The 25,426-nt window shown below is 38.4% G+C and overlaps 1 protein-coding gene across 1 annotated transcript; it reads right to left on the bottom strand.

The window, feature by feature from the left end:
* Positions 1-20,509: 20,509 nt before the first annotated feature.
* Positions 20,510-23,370, bottom strand: LOC147637164 (uncharacterized). Its single transcript, XM_086801018.1, has 6 exons — positions 23,316-23,370; positions 22,991-23,277; positions 22,155-22,938; positions 21,531-22,089; positions 21,087-21,402; positions 20,510-21,001 (listed from the first exon to the last, which is right to left on the bottom strand). Exons 1-6 carry the CDS (start codon positions 23,368-23,370, stop codon positions 20,510-20,512), a joined length of 2,493 nt encoding a protein of 830 aa, XP_086657144.1.
* Positions 23,371-25,426: the final 2,056 nt, after the last annotated feature.

Raw genomic sequence — 25,426 nt, 5'->3', positions numbered from 1 at the left:
GTATACTCTCTGTATATATGGGTAGTCACGGCCCTTGGAATTATAAGGTAAATACCATCATGTCTAGGCCTCAAGCAAGTCAGGGATTTTATATAATTGCGGTACTTCCATTTGAAGACCCAATTACCAAATTACAAGTTTCAGTTTGAATATCAAATTGTATGAATTATATCACACAATTATAACCTTTTTGTCTTTCTAGATAAATTTTTGACATATTTGTCTTCTCAGTTGATCTTTACTAACCAAAGGCTCTGATACCAACTGTAAGATCCCTGTTCCCACCGAGCAACGGATTCGGGGTACTGGCAGCGGAAGTAGCGCTTCTCGCGCGGGACAGGGGTCCCACACTCGGGGCCTCGCCCACGAATATCCGGATAAGAGACTAATCCGTCGATTGTTCCAAAACCGAACCCGGAAAAACTTCCTTTACCGGAAAGCACGGGCGATTCCACCAGGATAACTTTTTACTCTAACGTAGTCAAGATCATTTCTGATCGAGATGATCCAATTACATCTATAAGATACTTAGTCAGTTCAAGGAAGAAACTTGCACTTGGATCATTGGGATCAACGCTTTTTTCCCCATTCAAGAGGCACAGCCGTTGATTCCTATCCATAGAACAGTTACTGTCCGGGATTTATATTTTCTATCGTAAAAACAAAAGTTTGAGTCTCAATTTACGGATCCATCAGTCCAGCCTAACCCCATCCAGTCCCATGGGTTAGCCAACCGCCCAACCACTGTAGTGATGGGATCCAATTAAGAATTTGGTCAGGTTTTGTCCCGGGTACCAAGGAAAAGAGTTCCAAGGTCCCCTAGCCGGATGTTCATGCAAAAATAAAACTGGTCACACCACTCACACACCCAGTATGAAATTGCCTTTTCACAGATTCAACCAGTTTAAAACAATCCTTTAATAAAACCATAGTATCACTGATCACCATCTTCCAATTTATCCAGTTGATTCTTAATTTTCCCATCATTCCTTCATCAGAGTATCTATGGCATCATTGGCAACTAGGACGCTCACCACCTGTCCACACAGGGGCCGTTTCTTAGTTCCTAGCCCTTAATACTCGGCAATATAATCACTTATCAAGATGGACTCTCGTTGAAGATCAGCAAGATCAACCAACGGATCCATATAAGGAGCCATGGACTCATCCATTGAAGACCAGCAAGGTCAATCAACCAGATCCATGCTCGATTTCAGAAAACAACTCCAACTCTGTTCCAATATCTTCCTCGACGCACGCGTGGGTATCCTAGGCGAGACCCAGAGCCCGAGCACCGTATGGTCAGCACCCTCTAGGATCCTTCGCAGGTGACCTAGCGCTTCACTCATAGGCCGCTTCCTTGGCCCCTCATCCACCGTACACCGGAAGCTCACCATTTTAATCGCACCGAGGCTGGTCAAGACCTCGGCCGACCTTGCTACGCGAGACGTCCTTCATTGACTCCCCGTCAGCAGTTGCAACATTATCAGTTAGGTCTCCACGACCTTAATCACAAGATAGTCACAATGCTCCCCCAGCAATCTTGACATAAAACAGTCATTTACAAACAGTTTACAATACAGTTTCTATTTTTACTTTCATTTTTCTACATTATCCCTCATCAATCCACATTACTTATTCCATATTCCATTTATAGGTATACTCATCCCATCACATCATTTTCCATCTCAACACTTCATATTCCTTCACATCACATATCGCATATTCACATCCATACATATATTCACATCTCCACATCCACATCCACATTCACATCCACACATCCACATCTACATCCATACATCTATTTTCACATCCACATCTACATGCACATTCATGCATCCACATCCATACATCCACATCTACATGCACATTCACATCCATACATCCACATCTCCATGCATAATAAAATTCTTTTAATTAATCTAGGATGATAGTGTGAGATCCCTGTTCCCCACCGATCAACGGATTCGGGGTACTAGCAGCGGAAGTAGCACATCATGCGTGGGTAGGGGTCTCACACTTGGGGCCTCACCCACGGATATCCGGACAAGAGGCTAATCCGTCGGTTTGTCCGAAACCGAAACTGGAAAAACTTCCTTTACTCGGAAAGCATGGGCGATTCCACCAGGATAACTCTTTACTCTAACGTAGTCAAGATCATTACGGATCAATTGATCTGACTGCACCTTTAACGGTACTTGATCAAATCAAGGAAGAAACTTGCACTTGGATCATTGGGATCAACGCTTTTTTCCCCATCAAGAGGCACAGCCGTTGATTCCTATCCATAGAACAATTTCTATCCGGGATTTACTTTATCTATCGTAAAAACAAAAGTTGAGTCTCGATTTATGGATCCATCAGTCCAGCCTAACCCCATCCGATCCCATGGGTTAGCCAACCGCCCAACCACTGTAGTGATGGGATCCAATTTGAAATTTGGTTAGGTTTTTGTCTCGGGTACCAAGGAAAAGAGTTCCAAGGCCCCCTAGCCGGAAGTTCATGCAAACATAAAACTAGCCACACCACTTACACACCCAATATGAAATTGCCTTTTCTTAGCATCAGCTAACTTTAAAACAATCCTTTAATGAAACCATAGTACCACTGATCACAATCTTCCAATTTATCCGGTTGATTCATAATTTCCCATCATCCCTTCATCAGAGTATCTATGGCATCATTGGCAACTAGAACGCTCACCACCTATCCACACAGGGGCCGTTTCCTAGTTCCTAACCCATAATACTCGGCAATATAATCACTTATCAAGATGGACTCTCGTTGAAGATCAGCAAGATCAACCAACAGATCCATATAAAGAGCCATGGACTCATCCATTGAAGACCAGCAAGGTCAATCAACCAGATCCATGCCCGGTTTCACAAAACAACTCTTACTCCTTGTTCCAATATCTTCCACGACGCACGTGTGGGTATCTTCGGCGACCCAGAGCCCGAGCACCGTATGGTCAGCACCTTCTAGGATCCTTCGCAGGTGACCTAGCGCTTCACTCATAGGCCGCTTCCTTGGTCCCTCATCCACCGTACCGGAAGCTCACCATTTAAATCGAACCGAGGCTGGTCAAGACCTCGGTCGACCTTGCTACGCGAGACGTCCTCCATTGACTCTCCGTCAGCAGTTGCAACTTTAACTGTTAGGTCTTCATGACCTTAATCCATAAGACGGTCAAAATGCTTCCCCAGCATTCTTGACATAAAACAGTCATTTACAAACAGTCACAAAATACAGTTTCTAAATCGAACTCTCGTCTTTCCACATTATCCCTCCTTAGTCCACATTACTTATTCCACATTCCATTCAATGTGTACTCATTCTCATCCATTTCCTCATATCGACGACACATTAATTCACATACACATTCACCTTCACATCCATACATCCACATTTACATGTATACATCCATTTTCACATCCTCATTTATACATCCACATCCCATATCCACATTCATACATACACATCCATATCCACATCCAACATCCACATCCACATCCACATTCACATCCATACATCCACATCTACATGCATACCTCCATTTTCACATCCTCATTTATACATCCACATCCCTTATCTACATTCATACATACACATCCATATCCACATCCATACATCCACATCCACATCCACATCCACATTCATATTCACATCCATATATCCACATCTACATGCATACATCCATTATCACGTCCTCATTCATACATCCACATCCACATACATACATCCACATCCACATACATACATACATCCACATCCACATTCTCATTCACATCTATACATCCACATCTACATCCACATACATACATACATCCACATCCACATTTCCATTCACATTTATACATCCACATTCATATACATCCACATCCACATTCCCATTCACATCTATACATCCACATCTACATACATACATACATCCACATCTACATACATACATTCCCATTCACATCTACATCCACATACATACATACATCCATATCCACATTCCCATTCACATCTATACATCCACATCTACATCCACATCTACATCCACATTCACATCCACATTCCCATTCACATCTATACATCCACATCTACATCTATATCCACATTCACATCTATGCATATACATCTTCATGCATACATCCATTTTCACGTTCATATATCCATTTTCACATTCATACATCCATACTCCCATCTCCACATCCACACATCCACATACATACATCCATTTCCACATTCCCATTCATGTAACCCCTTATGCCTTCACATCTAATCTTTTACATCACATCCATTCTCGTCCTATCACAACCCATATGCATCTTATCCTATCACATACACTTCTTACCTCATCCCATACACATCTTATCACATCTTAATTCATCTTATCACCTCTTATCATCTCTTATACACCTCTTATCACATCCTATCACATCTCATATCTATTTATAGAATACAAGAGAACTCTTATATTTGATATAAGATTTCTTTACACATTTACTTATGCATAAATTCCATTTAAGGAGATTAATACTTCCGAAGAAAAATCAATCTTTTATGCATCTTCCTATGCATAAATTCATTTTAAATGAAAATGACACTTTTGAATTAAAATTCAATCTTTTATGCATCTTCCTATGCATAAATTCAATTTAGATGAGAATGACACTTTTGAATTAAAAATCATTTTTTTAAAATGCATCTTCTTATGCATAAAGTCAATTTGGTAGGAATTACACTTTTAGAATAAAAGAATTTCTCTTATGCATCTAAGTTATGCATAAAATCCATTTATGATGAAAATCACACTTTTAGTATAAAAAGAATATCTTTTATGCATACCTCCATGCATGAAATCCAATTATGATAAAAGTTACACTTTTATAGTAAAATAATCAACTTTTATGCATACCTCTATGCATGAAATTCAATTGTGACAAAAGTAACACTTTTTACATTAAAATAATCATCTTTTATCCATACCTCTATACATGAAATCCAATATGATAAAAGTATCACTTTTGATATTAAAAAAATTATCCTTTATGCATACTTCTATGCATGAAAATTAAAAATGATAAAAGTAACACTTTTGATATAAAAATTTTCCTTTATGCATACTTCTATGCATGAAAATTAAAAATGGTAAAAGTAACACTTTTTAATATAAAAATTATCTTTTATGCATACTTCTATGCATGAAAATTAAAAATGATAAAAGTAACACTTTTGATATAAAAATTTTTCTTTATGCATACTTCTATGCATGAAAATTAAAAATGATAAAAATAACACTTTTGATATAAAAATTTATCCATTATGCATACTTCTATGCATGAAACAAAAATGGTAAAAATAACACTTTTGATATAAAAATTTATCCATTATGCATAATATTAAAATTCAATTTCTCCATGATTGTAATGAAATTCTTTCAATTAATCTAGGATGATAATTCCTAGAATATGGTAGGAAGTCCTCTTTTTATGCTTTGAATGAGATTATTTTATGCATAATTTTTATAAAAATTTTGCCATAGCTCCGCTGCTATGACTGATAAATCTCAATTTTTCTAAGGGATAATGCTTATCATTAAGAAAATAATTAAAATAATCTTTAATTGGATTATCAATCCATAATGGATTGAATCATTAATATACATAAACTAAAAGCATAGAAAAAAGCCATTAATTTGGCCTCAAGCATAGCTTAATCTTGGGTTAAGGAAAAGCTTTATGAAAAGCTTGATTTGGATTGAGAACGGTTCATGAGTATGACCATTTCTTGAGTGAGAGAGAGAATTTACATAAAAATCATTAGAATTTAAACATAAATGAAAATTAACTTCAATAGCATTATGTAACTCTTCACTACTATTCAAACTTCAATAACATTAAAAAAAACCATACCAATTAAACTTCTCAAGCTTGAGAGGGGTTGAGAAGAGAGAAACATTGAGAAATTATAGAAAGATCAATATTCACTAATTACCTTACAACTTGCTTGATTCTTTGTTCACGGTAGAGGCCCCCAACCAATCAATTGGTTAAGTATGTTGATGGAGCCACTAATGGGGATTGAAGAAAGAGGGAAGCTCCAAAAACTAGTGAATTATTAAATGAATTCACAGTTTCTGGCTTAGGTGGAGTAGAGTAACGATGCATAAACACTATATATTTTTCAACAAGGGGGAGGCTTCTATTTATAGGAAAAATTGAGCTCCTAACCAAACAAACTGATTCTAGAATTTTCTAAATCAGTTTGGTCAATATTTGACCATTTTTAGATCAGTTAAGCTAACTTTTTGGAACTAGAGTTGAATGAGGAGAGAGGAGAGATGAAATATCTCAATTTTTATGAGTTTAAAACTCATTCAAGCATGTGAAATATGCACCTCCTTTAAAGAACTCCCCTTCCTTACATATGTGTCATAATGGAATCATTTTAATATTGCTCATAGTTTTTTTTTACTAATAAACCTTGTACATTTTCAACTCTTCATCTTATGTGAGCATTTACTCATTTTTGGGTATCTTCTTTTACAAATTGGATTTATCTCCTCCCTACACTTGGATTGATGCTATTGGCCCATAGGAACCTTAATTGGACCATAATCCAAAAATTTCTGAAAATCTAGACCCTTGGGCTAAGGTCCTTTATACCCATTTTCAATTAATTCCAATTGCACATTGGAAAATTCTTTTTGAATTTTTGTTTCAGGGGAATTTATCTTAATTATAAGAGATATTTTTCTATCCAAAAATATTCAAAATCTGAATATTCTCTCTCTAGAATATTTTCTCTCTCTAGGTTAAAACAGTTAGAAACAAGTCTTTTATATTTCTGAAGAGGGATTGATTACAGGGAAAGATGCTGGACATTTTGAGAGGCTGGGGAGGAATCTTACATTCTACCCCACTTAAAAAACGCGAGATGTCCTCATCTCGCAACTTGTGATAATTTCGCAAGATTCACGAATATGAGACTTAGAGAAAAATTTTAATCAAGATTAACCACCAAGATAAGTCTTAAAGAGATCAAGATTCAAAATACGAACAAGATTTAAACTTTATTCATTCTCGGAACTTATACAGTAAAGATAGAGGAACTCTTTACACTTCCATAAGCCCGTCCATCATATGGTCACAAAAGCAGTCCTCACAAGCTGCACAAGTATAAGGTAACTCATCTATGGGAATGATTCTGTGGGTTATTGTTGCGCCTATCTCAGTGGTATGAGGTGTTCTAACAAAAGGACCTCTGAGAGGCAAGCCAAAAACGGGGTAAAGGCATATCTTCTCATGAGGAAGAAAACACGCCAGTAAGAAGACCCGCTCAGAAAACCCAGGATGCCTTGATCTCATGACGCAGTAGTATCGGGGACCCAAACCCAAAGCTTCAATAACCATGGCCAAGCGGACATTGTTACGAAAGTGCTGCTGACCCCAGGGTGTTACCCTAGTTATGTCTTGATAGGTCCGCCATTTTGTCTGCGCTACAGAAGTTCCCAAGTGAGGGAAAAGTGAGCGCTCATACTGCTCTATAAAATCTTTCTTCACAGACTCCCTTGCGTCTTGAAGGTGAGAAATCATCATGGATAAAACTAATTCTTGTTGCCAAGCCATGAAGGAGATTAAGAAAGAAAGGAGATCGATGGAAGTAAGATTACTGTGAACGACAAGTAAAAGTTACGACTTATATAAAGGAAGGAGCTAGCGTAACTTAGAAGCCAACGGTAACTTGCCACTGAAGTTTTACCGTCTTTCCATGATTTGGGTTTGGCATATTTTTCTATAGAAGGCATTTAGAACTTTGAGATGAGGAGATAAAAGAAGTTCGTAAGCTAAATCACCTACTTTCTTTGGTCCACAATATCTGGGAGATAACTTCTTATACTTCCCAAGAGATAAAGAACTTCTTTTGGGCCGTACTCGAATGAAGACCAAAACCTTGATATCCAAAACATCGATTCTCACTTCTGAACTCATTGTTCTGAATCTTAAAACAGGTGGGACTCTTGAGAAGTATTCAGGGAAAAGGTTCTTCCTTTTTTAAACAGAATCTTTCTTTTATTTTAGAGAGAGAATAATTATAAGATCAGAAAGGGAGATTCTTACTCCTGTATACCTCGAAGGCTGGGGGAGAATCTTACATTCTACCCCACTTGAAAAGTGCGAGATTTCCTCATCTCGCAAGGTAGAGGACAACTCTTTTTCTTAAGATCCAATTTATTCTGGGGTTCCTTATATTCTGATCAACCCAACAGAATATGGGGATAAATATCCCTTATATAGAACTCATCATTAAATAACAATTCATTCAGATCATATCATTCATATTTTTAACACGATAATGGTCCATTAGACCGAAAAATTTTCTTCTGAACATTCCTCCACAGGAATTTTAGTCAAGCAAGTTCTCAATTTGTCATCCCTTAACTTGATCCACCAAGTCAAGTATTAATAGTAGTAATCTGACAGCACAATCCACTAATCTCATAGTAATTTGCTGAAATCATTATCATCATTCCAGTTATGAATATCATCACAGGGACTCATCCCATTCATCCTCATTGAAGCTTATTACATTTCAACCAAATTTCAGGGATCATCATTTTTCAATCAGAATCCAAATCAATTCATCAATTCTCAAACAGAATTAAAAATCATATCAACCACATTCGAAATCATCATCTGGATAGCATTAACGCTTATAATTTCAAGTCTTAGATTTACTCGTATATGCTGTCGGTAAAGAGCTGCAGTTATACCCTCGGTATATACGGATAGTCATGATACTCGAAACTATAAGGTAAATACCATCATGTCTAGGTCTCAAGCAAGTCAGGGTTCCATACAATTGCGGTACTTCCAATTGAAGACCCAATTACTAATTTACGAATTTCAATTTGAATTAACAATTTGTATGAATTATATCAAACAATTACAACCTTTTTGTGCGTCTTGATAAACTTTTGACATAATTTGCTCCTCAGTTGATCTTATTGGAGATCTATGACTTAAGTCTGATAAATAGATTTTTCTTTATCCGATCGTCCGTAAAAAAAACATTTGTATATTTATATACAAGTTGCAATAATTACATAGAGTGGCTCGGCTCCAAAATTCAAAATCTCTTCGAGAGACGTATAAGACGACGGTACTGGGCCATAGTCATGCCCTGTTACATAAGTTCTCTAACTGCGAAAGGAAGTTATTATTTTCTCCTTAGGGATAAATCGACTAAGGAGTCTATAAATTTGACATGAAAGTCTGAAATTTCGAGGTGTCGAATGATATAGAATGACACCACGCACCATTTTCAGCTTTAACAGGATCATAGTCAATGAGAGATTCTGCCACAGCATTGTACGGCGGTTGCAATGGGCGTGGACATATTGCCCTGCAAACCACTTATGTTGTATTCTCTCTGCGGGGGTAGGAAAATATAAATCCGCGAAATGGCGCGCGAGTCTTTCTTGGCTTGTTTGAGTTGAAGCGGAAGAGATGAGATGCTCGAAGGCAAATGCAATCATATCTTGAGACTGGGTGAGGTCGGAAATACCAGATAAATGTGGAACTTCCATCTATAAAAATAATTTCTTTGATTAAAATTTCTCCATTAAAGAAGCTTACGGAATGAAAATACATTATGAAAATGCTGTTTCTGAATTCTAATTACCAATTTCAGATAAGAATTTAATTATCTTTATTAGCTTTCAAAACCTGCTCTGATACCAACTGTGAGATCCCTGTTCCCCACCGATCAACGGATTCGGGGTACTAGCAGCGGAAGTAGCACATCATGCGTGGGTAGGGGTCTCACACTCGGGGCCTCGCCCACGGATATCCGGACAAGAGACTAATCCGTCGGTTTGTCCAAAACCGAAACTGGAAAAACTTCCTTTACTCGGAAAGCATGGGCGATTCCACCAGGATAACTCTTTACTCTAACGTAGTCAAGATCATTACGGATCAACTGATCTGACTGCACCTTTAACGGTACTTGATCAAATCAAGGAAGAAACTTGCACTTGGATCATTGGGATCAACGCTTTTTTCCCCATCAAGAGGCACAGCCGTTGATTCCTATCCATAGAACAATTTCTATCCGGGATTTACTTTATCTATCGTAAAAACAAAAGTTGAGTCTCGATTTATGGATCCATCAGTCCAGCCTAACCCCATCCGATCCCATGGGTTAGCCAACCGCCCAACCACTGTAGTGATGGGATCCAATTTGAAATTTGGTTAGGTTTTTGTCCCGGGTACCAAGGAAAAGAGTTCCAAGGCCCCCTAGCCGAAAGTTCATGCAAACATAAAACTAGCCACACCACTTACACACCCAATATGAAATTGCCTTTTCTTAGCATCAGCTAACTTTAAAACAATCCTTTAATGAAACCATAGTACCACTGATCACAATCTTCCAATTTATCCGGTTGATTCATAATTTCCCATCATCCCTTCATCAGAGTATCTATGGCATCATTGGCAACTAGAACGCTCACCACCTGTCCACACAGGGGCCGTTTCCTAGTTCCTAACCCATAATACTCGGCAATATAATCACTTATCAAGATGGACTCTCGTTGAAGATCAGCAAGATCAACCAACAGATCCATATAAAGAGCCATGGACTCATCCATTGAAGACCAGCAAGGTCAATCAACCAGATCCATGCCCGGTTTCACAAAACAACTCTTACTCCTTGTTCCAATATCTTCCACGACGCACGTGTGGGTATCTTCGGCGACCTAGAGCCCGAGCACCGTATGGTCAGCACCCTCTAGGATCCTTCGCAGGTGACCTAGCGCTTCACTCATAGGCCGCTTCCTTGGTCCCTCATCCACCGTACCGGAAGCTCACCATTTAAATCGAACCGAGGCTGGTCAAGACCTCGGTCGACCTTGCTACGCGAGACGTCCTCCATTGACTCTCCGTCAGCAGTTGCAACTTTAACTGTTAGGTCTTCATGACCTTAATCCATAAGACGGTCAAAATGCTTCCCCAGCATTCTTGACATAAAACAGTCATTTACAAACAGTCACAAAATACAGTTTCTAAATCGAACTCTCGTCTTTCCACATTATCCCTCCTTAGTCCACATTACTTATTCCACATTCCATTCAATGTGTACTCATTCTCATCCATTTCCTCATATCGACGACACATTAATTCACATACACATTCACCTTCACATCCATACATCCACATTTACATGTATACATCCATTTTCACATCCTCATTTATACATCCACATCCCATATCCACATTCATACATACACATCCATATCCACATCCAACATCCACATTCACATTCACATCCACATTCACATCCTCATTTATACATCCACATCCACATCCACATTCACATCCATACATCCACATCTACATGCATACCTCCATTTTCACATCCTCATTTATACATCCACATCCCTTATCTACATTCATACATACACATCCATATCCACATCCATACATCCACATCCACATCCACATTCATATTCACATCCATATATCCACATCTACATGCATACATCCATTATCACGTCCTCATTCATACATCCACATCCACATACATACATCCACATCCACATACATAAATCCACATCCACATACATACATACATCCACATCCACATTCTCATTCACATCTATACATCCACATCTACATCCACATACATACATACATCCACATCCACATTTCCATTCACATTTATACATCCACATTCATATACATCCACATCCACATGCCCATTCACATCTATACATTCACATATACATCCACATACATACATACATCCATATCCACATTCCCATTCACATCTATACATCCACATCTACATCCACATCTACATCCACATTCACATCCACATTCCCATTCACATCTATACATCCACATCTACATCTATATCCACATTCACATCTATGCATATACATCTTCATGCATACATCCATTTTCACGTTCATATATCCATTTTCACATTCATACATCCATACTCCCATCTCCACATCCACACATCCACATACATACATCCATTTCCACATTCCCATTCATGTAACCCCTTATGCCTTCACATCTAATCTTTTACATCACATCCATTCTCGTCCTATCACAACCCATATGCATCTTATCCTATCACATACACTTCTTACCTCATCCCATACACATCTTATCACATCTTAATTCATCTTATCACCTCTTATCATCTCTTATACACCTCTTATCACATCCTATCACATCTCATATCTATTTATAGAATACAAGAGAACTCTTATATTTGATATAAGATTTCTTTACACATTTACTTATGCATAAATTCCATTTAAGGAGATTAATACTTCCGAAGAAAAATCAATCTTTTATGCATCTTCCTATGCATAAATTCATTTTAAATGAAAATGACACTTTTGAATTAAAATTCAATCTTTTATGCATCTTCCTATGCATAAATTCAATTTAGATGAGAATGACACTTTTGAATTAAAAATCATTTTTTTAAAATGCATCTTCTTATGCATAAAGTCAATTTGGTAGGAATTACACTTTTAGAATAAAAGAATTTCTCTTATGCATCTAAGTTATGCATAAAATCCATTTATGATGAAAATCACACTTTTAGTATAAAAAGAATATCTTTTATGCATACCTCCATGCATGAAATCCAATTATGATAAAAGTTACACTTTTATAGTAAAATAATCAACTTTTATGCATACCTCTATGCATGAAATTCAATTGTGACAAAAGTAACACTTTTTACATTAAAATAATCATCTTTTATCCATACCTCTATACATGAAATCCAATATGATAAAAGTATCACTTTTGATATTAAAAAAATTATCCTTTATGCATACTTCTATGCATGAAAATTAAAAATGATAAAAGTAACACTTTTGATATAAAAATTTTCCTTTATGCATACTTCTATGCATGAAAATTAAAAATGGTAAAAGTAACACTTTTTAATATAAAAATTATCTTTTATGCATACTTCTATGCATGAAAATTAAAAATGATAAAAGTAACACTTTTGATATAAAAATTTTCCTTTATGCATACTTCTATGCATGAAAATTAAAAATGATAAAAATAACACTTTTGATATAAAAATTTATCCATTATGCATACTTCTATGCATGAAACAAAAATGGTAAAAATAACACTTTTGATATAAAAATTTATCCATTATGCATAATATTGAAATTCAATTTCTCCATGATTGTAATGAAATTCTTTCAATTAATCTAGGATGATAATTCCTAGAATATGGTAGGAAGTCCTCTTTTTATGCTTTGAATGAGATTATTTTATGCATAATTTTCATAAAAATTTTGCCATAGCTCCGCTGCTATGACTAATAAATCTCAATTTTTCTAAGGGATAATGCTTATCATTAAGAAAATAATTAAAATAATCTCTAATTGGATTATCAATCCATAATGGATTGAATCATTAATATACATAAACTAAAAGCATAGAAAAAAGCCATTAATTTGGCCTCAAGCATAGCTTAATCTTGGGTTAAGGAAAAGCTTTATGAAAAGCTTGATTTGGATTGAGAACGGTTCATGAGTATGACCATTTCTTGAGTGAGAGAGAGAATTTACATAAAAATCATTAGAATTTAAACATAAATGAAAATTAACTTCAATAGCATTATGTAACTCTTCACTACTATTCAAACTTCAATAATATTAAAAAAAAACCATACCAATTGAACTTCTCAAGCTTGAGAGGGGTTGAGAAGAGAGAAACATTGAGAAATTATAGAAAGATCAATATTCACTAATTACCTTACAACTTGCTTGATTCTTTGTTCACGGTAGAGGCCCCCAACCAATCAATTGGTTAAGTATGTTGATGGAGCCACTAATGGGGATTGAAGAAAGAGGGAAGCTCCAAAAACTAGTGAATTATTAAATGAATTCACAGTTTCTGGCTTAGGTGGAGTAGAGTAACGATGCATAAACACTATATATTTTTCAACAAGGGGGAGGCTTCTATTTATAGGAAAAATTGAGCTCCTAACCAAACAAACTGATTCTAGAATTTTCTAAATCAGTTTGGTCAATATTTGACCATTTTTAGATCAGTTAAGCTAACTTTTTGGAACTAGAGTTGAATGAGGAGAGAGGAGAGATGAAATATCTCAATTTTTATGAGTTTAAAACTCATTCAAGCATGTGAAATATGCACCTCCTTTAAAGAACTCCCCTTCCTTACATATGTGTCATAATGGAATCATTTTAATATTGCTCATAGTTTTTTTTTACTAATAAACCTTGTACATTTTCAACTCTTCATCTTATGTGAGCATTTACTCATTTTTGGGTATCTTCTTTTACAAATTGGATTTATCTCCTCCCTACACTTGGATTGATGCTATTGGCCCATAGGAACCTTAATTGGACCATAATCCAAAAATTTCTGAAAATCTAGACCCTTGGGCTAAGGTCCTTTATACCCATTTTCAATTAATTCCAATTGCACATTGGAAAATTCTTTTTGAATTTTTGTTTCAGGGGAATTTATCTTAATTATAAGAGATATTTTTCTATCCAAAAATATTCAAAATCTGAATATTCTCTCTCTAGAATATTTTCTCTCTCTAGGTTAAAACAGTTAGAAACAAGTCTTTTATATTTCTGAAGAGGGATTGATTACAGGGGAAGATGCTGGACATTTTGAGAGGCTGGGGAGGAATCTTACAGATAGTTCCTAGAATATGGTAGGAAGTCCTCTTTTTATACTTTGAATGAATTTACTTTATGCGTAATTTCTATAAAAATTTTGCCATAGCTCCGCTACTATGACTGATAAATCTCAATTTTTTTCTAAGGGATAAAGCTTATCATTAAGGAAATAATTAGAATGGTCTCTAATTGGGTCATCAATCCATAATGGATTGAATCATCAATGTGCATAAACTAAAAGCATAGAAAAAAGCCATTAATTTGGCCTCAAGCATAGCTTAATCTTGGATTAAGGAAAAGCTTTATGAAAAGCTTCATTTGGATTGAGAATGGGTCATGAGTATGACCATTTCTTGAGTGAGAGAGAGAAATTACATAAAAACCATTAGAATTTAAACATAAATGGAAATTAACTTCAATAGCATTTATTAAAGTATGTAACTCTTCACTACTATTCACCAATTAACTTCAATAGTATTTAAAAAACCATACCAATTAAACTTCTCAAGCTTGAGAGGGGTTGAGAAGAGAGAATCATTGAGAAATTATAGAAAAGATCAAAATTCAATATACTTACCTTATGATTTGCTTGATTCTTTATTCACGGTAGAGGCCCCCAACCAATCAATTGGTATAGTATGTTGATGGAGCCACCAATGGGGATTGAAGAGAGAGAGAAGTGTCAAAAACTAGTGAATTATTAAAGAATTCACAGTTCTTGGCTTAGGTGGAGTAACAAAGCATAAGACACTATATATTTTGGCTTAGATGGAGTAGAGTAACAAAGCATAAGACACTATATATTTTGGCTTAGGTGGAGTAGAGTAACAATGCATAAGACACTATATCTTTTGGCTTAGGTGGAGTAGAGTAACAAAGCATAAGACACTATATATTTTGGCTTAGGTGGAGTAGAGTAACAAAGCATAAGACACTATATATTTTTCAACAAGGGAAGGCTTCTATTTATAGGAAAATTTGAGCTCCTAACCAAACAAACTGATTCTAGAATTTTCCAAGTCAGTTAGGTCACTTTTTGACCATTTTTAGGTCAGTTAAGCTAACTTTTTGGAACTAGACTTGAATGAGGAGAGAGGAGAGATGAAATATCTCAATTTTTATGAGTTTAAAACTCATTCAAGCATGTGAAATATGCACCTCCTTTAAAGAACTCCCCTTCCTTACATATGTGTCAAAATTCAATTGCTCATAGTTTTTTTTTACTAATAAACCTTGTACATTTTCAACTCTTCATCTTATGTGAAATATGCACCTTCTTTAAAGAACTCCCCTTCCTTACATATGTGTCATAATGAAATCATTTTAATATTGCTCATAGTTTTTTATTAATAAACCTTGTACATTTTCAACTCTTCATCTTATGTGAAATATGCACCTCCTTTAAAGAACTCCCCTTCCTTACATATGTGTCATAATGGAATCATTTTAATATTGCTCATAGTTTTTTACTAATAAACCTTGTACATTTTCAACTCTTCATCTTATGTGAGCATTTAAGGGACTCCCCTTCCTTACATATGTGTCATAATAAAATCATTATTCCCAAAATATCTCATATTTTTAATATTGCTCATAGTTTTTTACTAATAAACCTTGTACATTTTCAACTCTTCACCTCATGTGAGCATTTACTCATTTTTGGGTATTTTCTTTTTTACAATTTGGATTTATCTCCTCCCTACACATGGATTGATGCTATTGGCCCATAGAAACCTTAATTGGACCATAGTCTAAAGATTTCTGAAAATCTAGACCCTTAGGCTAAGGTTCTTTATACCTATTTCCAATTAATTCCAATTGCACATTGGAAAATTCTTTTTAAATTTCTGTTTCAGGGGAACTTATCTGAATTATAAGAGATATTTTTCTATCCAAAAATATTCAAAATCTGAATATTCTCTCTCTAGAATATTTTCTCTCTCTAGGTTAAAACAGCCACAAACAAGATCTCTTATATTTTAGAAAAGGAATTGATTACAGGGGAATATACTAGACATCAAAAAGGGGTTGGGAGAGGAATCTTACAGAGATGCTCACCCCAACCCCAAGAGAAGAAAATAACAAATTGGGTATGGTTAGGGACCTTAGGAAATAGGGGATTCTTGCATGGATATCATCATAGTAGTAGACTAGCTATTATTTGTTAATGTTAGTTGTTGTTAGGACTATTGCATGATGGTAAATAGATGACAAGATTGGGTAGAGTAGGTGAGGGTATGCATGGAGATAGAGCATAGTTGCACAAGAGGGAAGGCGTAAGAAATTTTGTAGTGTGAGAGCATTGTGAGAGCTTTTGTGTGTGTGAAAGAAGAGATTGATGAGAGAGCTAGTGTTTGGTTGAGCTTGTTAGCTATCTGTGGGCTTGTTCTGTGTAGAAGGTGATGGGATATTGTTGAGAAGACTTAGATTTGTCCAGAGTAGGGGATTTCAGAGGTGTTTGAAGGTTCTATGTGGGAGATTGTGTCCCATAACCTCTCAGAGTGCATCACTATTGCAACTTGTTGGACCAAATTTGAGGATTGATGAAAACCCTCCCAATTGTATTGGATAGATGAAACTTGCAAGTTGTCTCTGTAGATCTTATTGTTTTTTATCTTGTTGGAGTTGAGAATATATGATTGGTTTCTTTGTGGTTATTGATGTGAGAGCTCTCTTTGTATGCTATTGTCTTTTCTTCATCATCTGCTCAAGTCTCAAGGTTTGTTGCATGTTGCATAGTCTTCTTAAAATACACATAGAATCAAGTTGTGAGAGATTGAAGAGTTTTTGGTTGTGCTTGGTTCAATCAGTGTTTTTTAGGTGGAGTTGAATTGAAGTTAAGGTTGTAGGTGAAGAGCTGATTCTAGTTGAGTCTATGCTTGGACAGTTACCTTGTATAGGGGGGTCAACCATTGTTAGCCAGACATCAAAATAGTCAGCAGGTTGTGTAGGGATCTTGTTCTCACCTATTTGATTTGATAGAAAGAGGTTCTAAGGAATAGTTGACGGTTTTAGGTATGTCTAAGGACAAGTGCGAGCTATTAGAAGGCTTTATTGTCTTACAGGGTTTTTGTGGTAGTAATCTGACACTAGTGGTCATAGGTGAGAGTTTTTGAGGATGGGTTTTGGTTTTGTTTAAGTGTTATGAGGCTCATGTGGTGTTAGGTGACCCAAAGGAGAGAGAATCTGTGTCAGCTAGGTCAGTTTGTCTAGTTGGGTGGAAACAGCCCATTTGGAGGCAGTTGTGGGCTTGCAATAGTTAGCAAAGAGCTTGTAAGAAGGTGATATCTTGTTGAGCTTAGAAGTGTCTAAGGGACTCTAGAAGTCTGAGGATATTTGGAGATGTTTCTGTGTTAGATAAGACTTTGGTGGTGGCAGACGGCTCTATGGTAGAACTCTGAGGCAGAACTCTATAGGTGGAAGATCAAGGGAACAGTCATCGGAGGAGGGTCAGTAGGACAGCTAGGAAGGTCTAGGTATTGTGGAAATTAAATTTTCTTACGCTAGAGGATTGTAGGGGACATTGGAGGATTAATTTTGGACTAGAGAAAGCCATCAGAATTCAGAAGCAAGTAAACAATTAGTTTCTACTTTGTCTATGGCAGTTGACAGAGTTTATTGTCAGATAATGGTCAGTTGTGGGCACCTCCTTGATTCTAAGAGGTTTTAAGAGAAGGTTGTGAAACTAGCTAATTATGAAGGACATTTTGGGAATCTGGGAAGAAGATTTTTGATAGGAAATAAATAGAGGTTTTAGGAAGTAGTTATTGGCCAATTATGTTACAGTCAGAAGCTTTTCTAGTATGCTGGGAGCAACTAAGGTCAGGAGGGAATCTTAGTTGCAAGATTAGAGACATTGGAGGTGAGAGCTGAACAAAGAGGACAATTTGAGTAAGTGGCTAGATCTAATAGGGAGGCTAGGAGGGTATTGAAGTATTCTGGAGGGACGTTCATTCAGTGTGTTGGTAGACTCTAGTGGTTTTTTTGCTAGGTTGTGGTGCTTGGGATAGTCTCCTCTGACGGTTGTGAGCTTCGGACGGGGATATAAAGGCAAGTTATCCTGAAGCCATGAATGTCAACCTGGAGTGGTTAGAAGAATGTGACATCGCATTCAAACACCTCAAGTTGATGCTGGCCAAAGCCCCCATTGTGCAGGCACCCAATTGGGAATTGCCATTCCATATGTTCATGGATGCATCATATGTGGCAATTAGGAGTGCCTTGATGCAACTGACAGAAGTGGCTTCACTCAGTCTACTATGCTAGTCCAAGATTATCAGATACAGAGTGGCACTACTCCACCACTAATAGAGAGGCACTCAGGATGATTTACTTGGTCAGCAAGTTTCACATACCTAGGCAACAAATTTATATTCCATGTAGATCACTGTGCATTGCTCTATCTAGTAGATAAGCAGAGTTTGGCAAGAAAAATGGCTCAATAGATGCTAATCCTACAGGAGTTCGAGTTCAGCATTGTGCACATGCAATGGTGAACTATCTGTCTTGACTGGAGACCGGTGAAGCTCCTATCGGCGTGGCTGATGATCTACCAGATACGGAGCTATTTGCAAGAGCAGAGGTAGTCATGCCAATCCCTTTGACTTGGTATAATGAAATACTGCAATTTGTGGCCACAGGTATAATGGAGGATAACCTTTTCTCATAGGTGCTATTGTTCTTGCTGCCAATCTCCTTGAATCTCGGGGTTGGCAGTGGATGGACACCTTTCGTAGTACCATACCCTACAGTATTGGCCCCTCCCACCCCTAGCCCCAATTGTGGCCCCTATGGCTCTAGATAGTCCAAACAATCTGATCCAGCCTCCTGCCTACTGGCTATTGATGACAATGCTGCTACCAAAGATGATGAGTTGGGCAAGATGGAGGACTAGCACCTCCGGAGCAGAGGGATGAGGAATGTCCCTAAGAATGTCTAGGTTAGAATTTCTTGGAAGCGCAATGCTGAGGAGGATGCCAAGGAGTATCCCTAGTGAACCCAATCTCCAAGTAATTTACACTACCGCGACAACCTCAAGGAAAGACTGTGGGCTCGAATTGTCAGATTGAGAATGTGACCCACCGGGTGTGCCAAATGTTGAGGTCGGATAGCCGAACAAGTCAGAACATCACGGTCATGGCCAGTCAGGCACTTGTAATGAACTCGCCTTGGCCATAGTGTAACAAGATATTTTAAAGACATATGTTGCTTATATTTATGTATAAATGTTTGTAAATATATATGTATGTATGTATGTATGTATGTATGTATATATATATATATATATAATGTTTGAAACACATATGTGTATGCCATAGTAACCTGGACCGGCAGAAACGGTCGGTTCGGACCGGGTTGGAAACGGAGTTTCCGAGTTTCCACGAGGTCGGAAACGGCAAGAAACGGAGTTTCTTTTGAATTTATTTTAGACATGTAAAAAACATGCATAGAGACATCCTATTAAATAAACTTATGTCAAGAGATGCAAAAAACATGCATAGAGACCTCAAACAAGACACATCAAAGACTCAAGTGGACATTAGAATCATAACACTTAACAGAATGTAGATAATGGACATGTATGATGTCGCGGCAAATTCATGTGAACCATAAAAAACTAAAGGCTGAAGGCCAAAGCATACATAGCAAGCTGCAAATTGTGATCATAATACATCATACATATCAGCAATGATCATCAAACTTGGGAGTCAGAGGTTCAAAAACTACAAAATAACCGACATGCCGGCTGTCCATAATCCCTAAGGATAAGAAAAACTAAACAAAAAACATGGAACATCAGTGAATCAGTGATCACTGCTGAGCCTCATCTGAAGCACCCGAGGAGTCTGAATCCTCCTGAGAGTCCTCATGGCTCTCGTGTGTGTCCTCACTGCAAGAAGATGAGTCCTCTCCAGTAGCCTCCTCTCTAGCAGCACTAGTACTAGCTGTAGCCGGCCTCCCTCTCCTACGACGACCACCACGTGTGTCGTGAACTGGTGTTGTGGCCTCCTCGTAAAGCAAAGTGTAAAGATCTCGGTCCTCTTGTAGAATTGTGGGAATATCCCACACCTTCTCAATGTCAATCTTGTCGACATTCACTTGCATTGGCTCAGGACCCATAGCTGCCCGCTCAAGAAGCTTCAAGTTACAATTGCAGAAAACAAGACGCTCAAGTTGGGCTGTAGTCAAGGCTGTAGTCAACTTGTTCCTTCGCTTCGTATGGTAGAGCGCCCATGTGCTCCAATTCCTCTCACAAGTTCCAGAGCTGCAATCTTGTGAGAGGACTCGAATGGCAAGACGTCTCTGTTCAAAGAGCAGATTTAGGATTAGTACATTATACAAATAAGGTGTCGCCGTTAAAGCTTAAGCGGAGGGGCTTCTTACTCACCAACGTAGGCACACCATGTCCATATTTCTCCCACCATGAGACCGGCTGAAGCTGCGTTTCTCGAAGTTTTGCAGTAGGTCTTGTGAAGTAGCCAGTGTTGTTGCGGAAAGCAAGGAGATCATCCTCTAAGCATCGCAACATCTGCAAATTGCCACCACACCATTTCTCCACATAGGTTTGGAAGTCATCGTTTAGCTCCTCACACTCAAGCTGATCCTCGCTACGCCATAGAGGATGCAACACATGAGCCACAGCATGGATTGGTCTATGAAACCAAACCCAACGGTTTTGCCAAATCTGCTTGATCTCCGCGATTCTACAAGTTACAAGTAACAAACAAAACCAAAGAAAGACTTTAAAGTTATAACTTAGAAAAGAGCCAAGACAAAAAGGCAATTTGGCAAAGGCTCATGAGCCATGAGTCATGAGCGAAGAAGTACGTACCTCTCTACAGATAGGTAGGCATTGTTGTCTAGTGCCTTCCCAATCCTATCCATGTACTCATAAATGAGGCCTAGTGTACTCCCCTCCATGTCCGTGATGCACAAGACCGTGTAGATGAGATTTAAGGTCTTCACTAATGCCTCTGCCTCTTCCCACCATGCTTCATTGAGGATCTTGCGTCTAAAATCCACAAACTTTGGGGTCATACTCTTACCCGACTGGATCCATGCATCACAACTAATAGTGCGAATCAGATTTGGCCGCACACGAAGAAGCCGCTCAAGCACTATGAACATGTATGCAAACCTCGTAGTGGATGGCTTGAGAAGCTCCAAGGTACTATTAGCCCTGTACATGCTCAAAACCTTTGGTCTTTGTGTCACAAATTTGACAATGCTCCTCGCAGTGGCAAAGATTTCGCTGACCCAAAAAATTCTCCCCAAATCCTCAATCAATAAATCAAGACTATGGGAGGCACAAGGGGTCCACACAATTGTTGGGAATGCATCCTCCAACATACTCCCCATGGAGACACAATTGCTTCCATTATCCGTAAAACCTGCACAACATTTGGTGGGCCAATCTCCTCAATCACCTTCTTGATGTGTGTCCAAATAAAGAGACCTGTAACGGTGAGACCCGCAGCCGATGCATCAATGACCTTGTAAAACATGGTGCCTTTGCAAGAGGAGATAAGCACATTATACACATTCCTCTTGCGTACATCTGACCATCCATCACATAAGATAGTGCAGCCATATTTCTTCCATGTTTCTTTCAAAAACTCAAGCTGGCCTTCTACGTTGAGTTTCTCCTTCTTTAATTCTCGTGTGCGGATTGTCTCAGCCGAGGGACCCTCCCACTCACAGCCAATGCGGCTAACGGCCCGCATGGTCTTCTTCCATTGTATGGTGCGAGCCACATTGAAAGAGATAGCACACCGTATAAACAAGCGCGTGACCTCCCTTGTTGCCTCCTTCATGGCTTGCTTTTGCAAGCCTGCTGTAATGCTTGCTCTTTGCAATGAACCCTTTGCAGGCACTTCCACACTAGGTAAAGGTGTCCTCTTTGCACTAGGGCCCTCACCCACACTCGAAGATACATCTGTCTGGCTCTCAACTCTAGTCCTCTTTGAAGAGGCCACTTGGCTCGAGGATGCTTCACCTGTTGCATGTGCTGCCATATGTTGCTCACCAACATCCAAACCAAGGCGTTGCTTTCTCCAACCCTCAAGTGATGCCAATACATCGGGCGGCACATTTTGACATAAAGCGACATCTCTGCCTGGGACATGCCCCAAATGGTCTTTTACCCGGGTCACTGAACCTGTTTTTTCATATCCACAAAAATTACATTTCCACTTGAGGGAACCCCCACCTCCGACATATCCATCCCCTTTTGTTGCATACTGTCAATAGGGATCTGTAGGCATAGTGAGACTTGAAGTTGAAAGCACTTACCCTCGAGAACACTTGCCCTTGGAGGCTTGGAAGTTGGGCTTGAGCCTTGGCCCTTGAAGCCTTGAAGAATGGGCAGCCACCTGTGAGATTGGAGAACAGGCTGCCTGCAGAGTACAAGCCTTGGGGCCTTGTGGGGAGCACTGGTGGGGGCAAAGGCTTGAGCCTTAGGGCCTTGGCCTTGAGCCTTGGCCCTTTGTGGTGAATAGGCGCAAGGTTCGAAGAAGTGCAGCGCCGCAGGAAAGGAGAGCGAAAATGAAAAAACACACGCGGCCCGTCCCCGTCAAAACCTGAAAAAAAAATACACGGAAACGGCGTTTCCGCCGACCTGCCGTTTCCGGAAACGCCCGAACCGTTTCCAGGGGGCGGAAACGTCGTTTCATGCTACTATGGTGTATGCTTATATTTATGTATAAATGTTTGTAAATATATATGTATGTATATATATACATATATACATACATAGGAAACCACTTGGGAGTCAGCTCAAGCTTTTTGATGTGATGATTAACTGTCTCGAAAGTTTAGGGGAGTTGATGGTGGAGAGGATCCAACGAGATTTCTAACATAGGTCCAACTGTTTTGTTTCTTGAGAAATAAATATTGTGAGGTGGAATGGGTTAAGGCATTTCCTTTGTTTCTTGAGGACCATGCATGCAGTTGGTATGAAGATTTACAAGATGATGTGAGAGACCGTTGGGCCTTTTTAGAAGCAAGGTTTCTCCAGAGGTTTGCAAGAATGTTGACTCTAATTGAAGCTTGGAGGAAGGTAGTAGGTGTGTATGTGCGATGAGATGAATACGTGGTTAATTTCTGGCAGAGATTTGAAAAGGCATGGCATTCATGGGAGAGAGAAAATATGTATGCTAAAGAGATGTCTTTGCCTAAGTTGTATGGTGCTTATATAAAGATGTTCAAGTTACATACATTGATCAGTCAGTTGAGCCTTAGCTTGAGAGATAAATCGGAGTATAAGAGACCTAAGAGCTTGAAAGAATCTCTTGAGATTTCATGAAACAAGGAGAAGAAGCTGAGGTTCTATGTGCCCCCTGTTAGCTATTCAAGATACAGAGTTTGTAGATGTGCCTTATGATAGAATATTGGCGTCAAAAGGTTTGCAGGTGCAGGAAGAAGTTGGAATGTTAGACTCGGTGGTGGATCATGATAAGTCTCATGTTTTTGTGAGTTTGGATGCAATGTCATGTGGTCTTGATTTTGATGATGAAGAAATTGCTGCTAGCACAATGTTTGAGTGTGAAGAGAATGAAGGCTTGGTTGAGAGAGTGATGGTGAACATCTGCTATAGCTGATGTGGAAGATGATGTATGTGTGAGTGAAGAGAATGAAGTCTTGGTTGAGAGTGATGGTGAACATCTGCTTGATGTGGAAGATGATGTATGTGTCAGTGAGGAGTCAGATCCATGTGTTTTGCCTAGTGAGGAGAGCTTGGAAGAGGTTGAGTATGCCTTGTAAGGTGTAGAAAGCCTTGAAGAGATGCCTAAGGTCTTGAAGCTGAGGATACAAGAAAGCAACAGTAAGGAGACAGAAGTGTCTGAAGTTGTTGAGAGTGTTGTGAATGTGGGTATAGCTAGCAAGTAGTATTGGGATTTTCCTTCTTTGTGTGATGTTGATGATTTGTCTTCTTTGGATAGAGTGGGAGATGATTCCTTGGAAAGAGAAAATATGGAGGGTGTTTGTGTTGAATATCTGAGCACAAGGATACGTGGGGCATGATGGTTGACTCATGTGAGCCATATTTTGTGTGTAAGGAAGATGCGAGAGGTGTTGTGGTTTATTTCAATGAAGATTTTGCAGGGGTCCCTCATGAAGGGTTGTCAGATGTGGTTACAGTGTAGAGACCTTAAAGGATTTGTTTTTGGTGTTGGTGGTGTGGGTACTTATAAGGATTTGTAGGTACAAAAAGCACAGGTGATTGGCCTTGATGAAGAGGAAGATTTGGGTGATTTTTTTCAAAGATTTGTGCCTCAGTTAAAAAGATGATGTCATTTGACCTTGAGGGATGGGCTGCAACAAAGTTTCTTTGTGTATGGTTGGTAGTTGTTTTTATGATGGCATTTCGGCATGTGGTGAAAGGAGGAGAGTTGCAAGAAATAAGGTATGAAAACATGAATGTTTTCATCCAAGGGGGATGGGACTATATGTGACAAGAATCCTGAGCCCATCCTAAACATGGAATATAGGAAAACAATATGTATGTATGATCGTGTGTAAAGAGTCCATGATGATAAATGCAACGTGGTAGCTAAGTAAATAAACGTAGGTGCATGAATGAAAAAGGAAACATCATGGGCGAGCAATGGAAGTGGGTTGTGCTGGAAGGAAGCAAGGTGGCGGGTTCATGAAGTATGCAATTTTTGAATTCTTCAGAACAAAGTGGAAGAGCAGTGCCTTGAGAGACCATGAGAGGGATTGAAGTAG

This window comes from Cibotium barometz, chromosome 7 (assembly GCF_041138505.1).
Source record: "Cibotium barometz isolate CiBa-2024 chromosome 7, ASM4113850v1, whole genome shotgun sequence".
NCBI lineage: Eukaryota > Viridiplantae > Streptophyta > Polypodiopsida > Cyatheales > Cibotiaceae > Cibotium > Cibotium barometz.
Note: the sequence above shows the minus strand (reverse complement) of the source record. Positions and strands in the feature narration are given on the sequence as shown.

What these genes read in the sequence shown, in the direction of transcription:
- LOC147637164 (XM_086801018.1), bottom strand. Translation starts at nt 23,370, where the DNA reads ATGAAACGACGTTTCCGCCCCCTGGAAACGGTTCGGGCGTTTCCGGAA. An exon ending in AAGGGCAAGTGTTCTCGAGG is followed by an intron (nt 22,939 to 22,990) that starts GTAAGTGCTTTC and finishes CCCTATTGACAG; the next exon opens with TATGCAACAAAAGGGGATGG. An exon ending in TGCGGGTCTCACCGTTACAG is followed by an intron (nt 22,090 to 22,154) that starts GTCTCTTTATTT and finishes AATGTTGTGCAG; the next exon opens with GTTTTACGGATAATGGAAGC.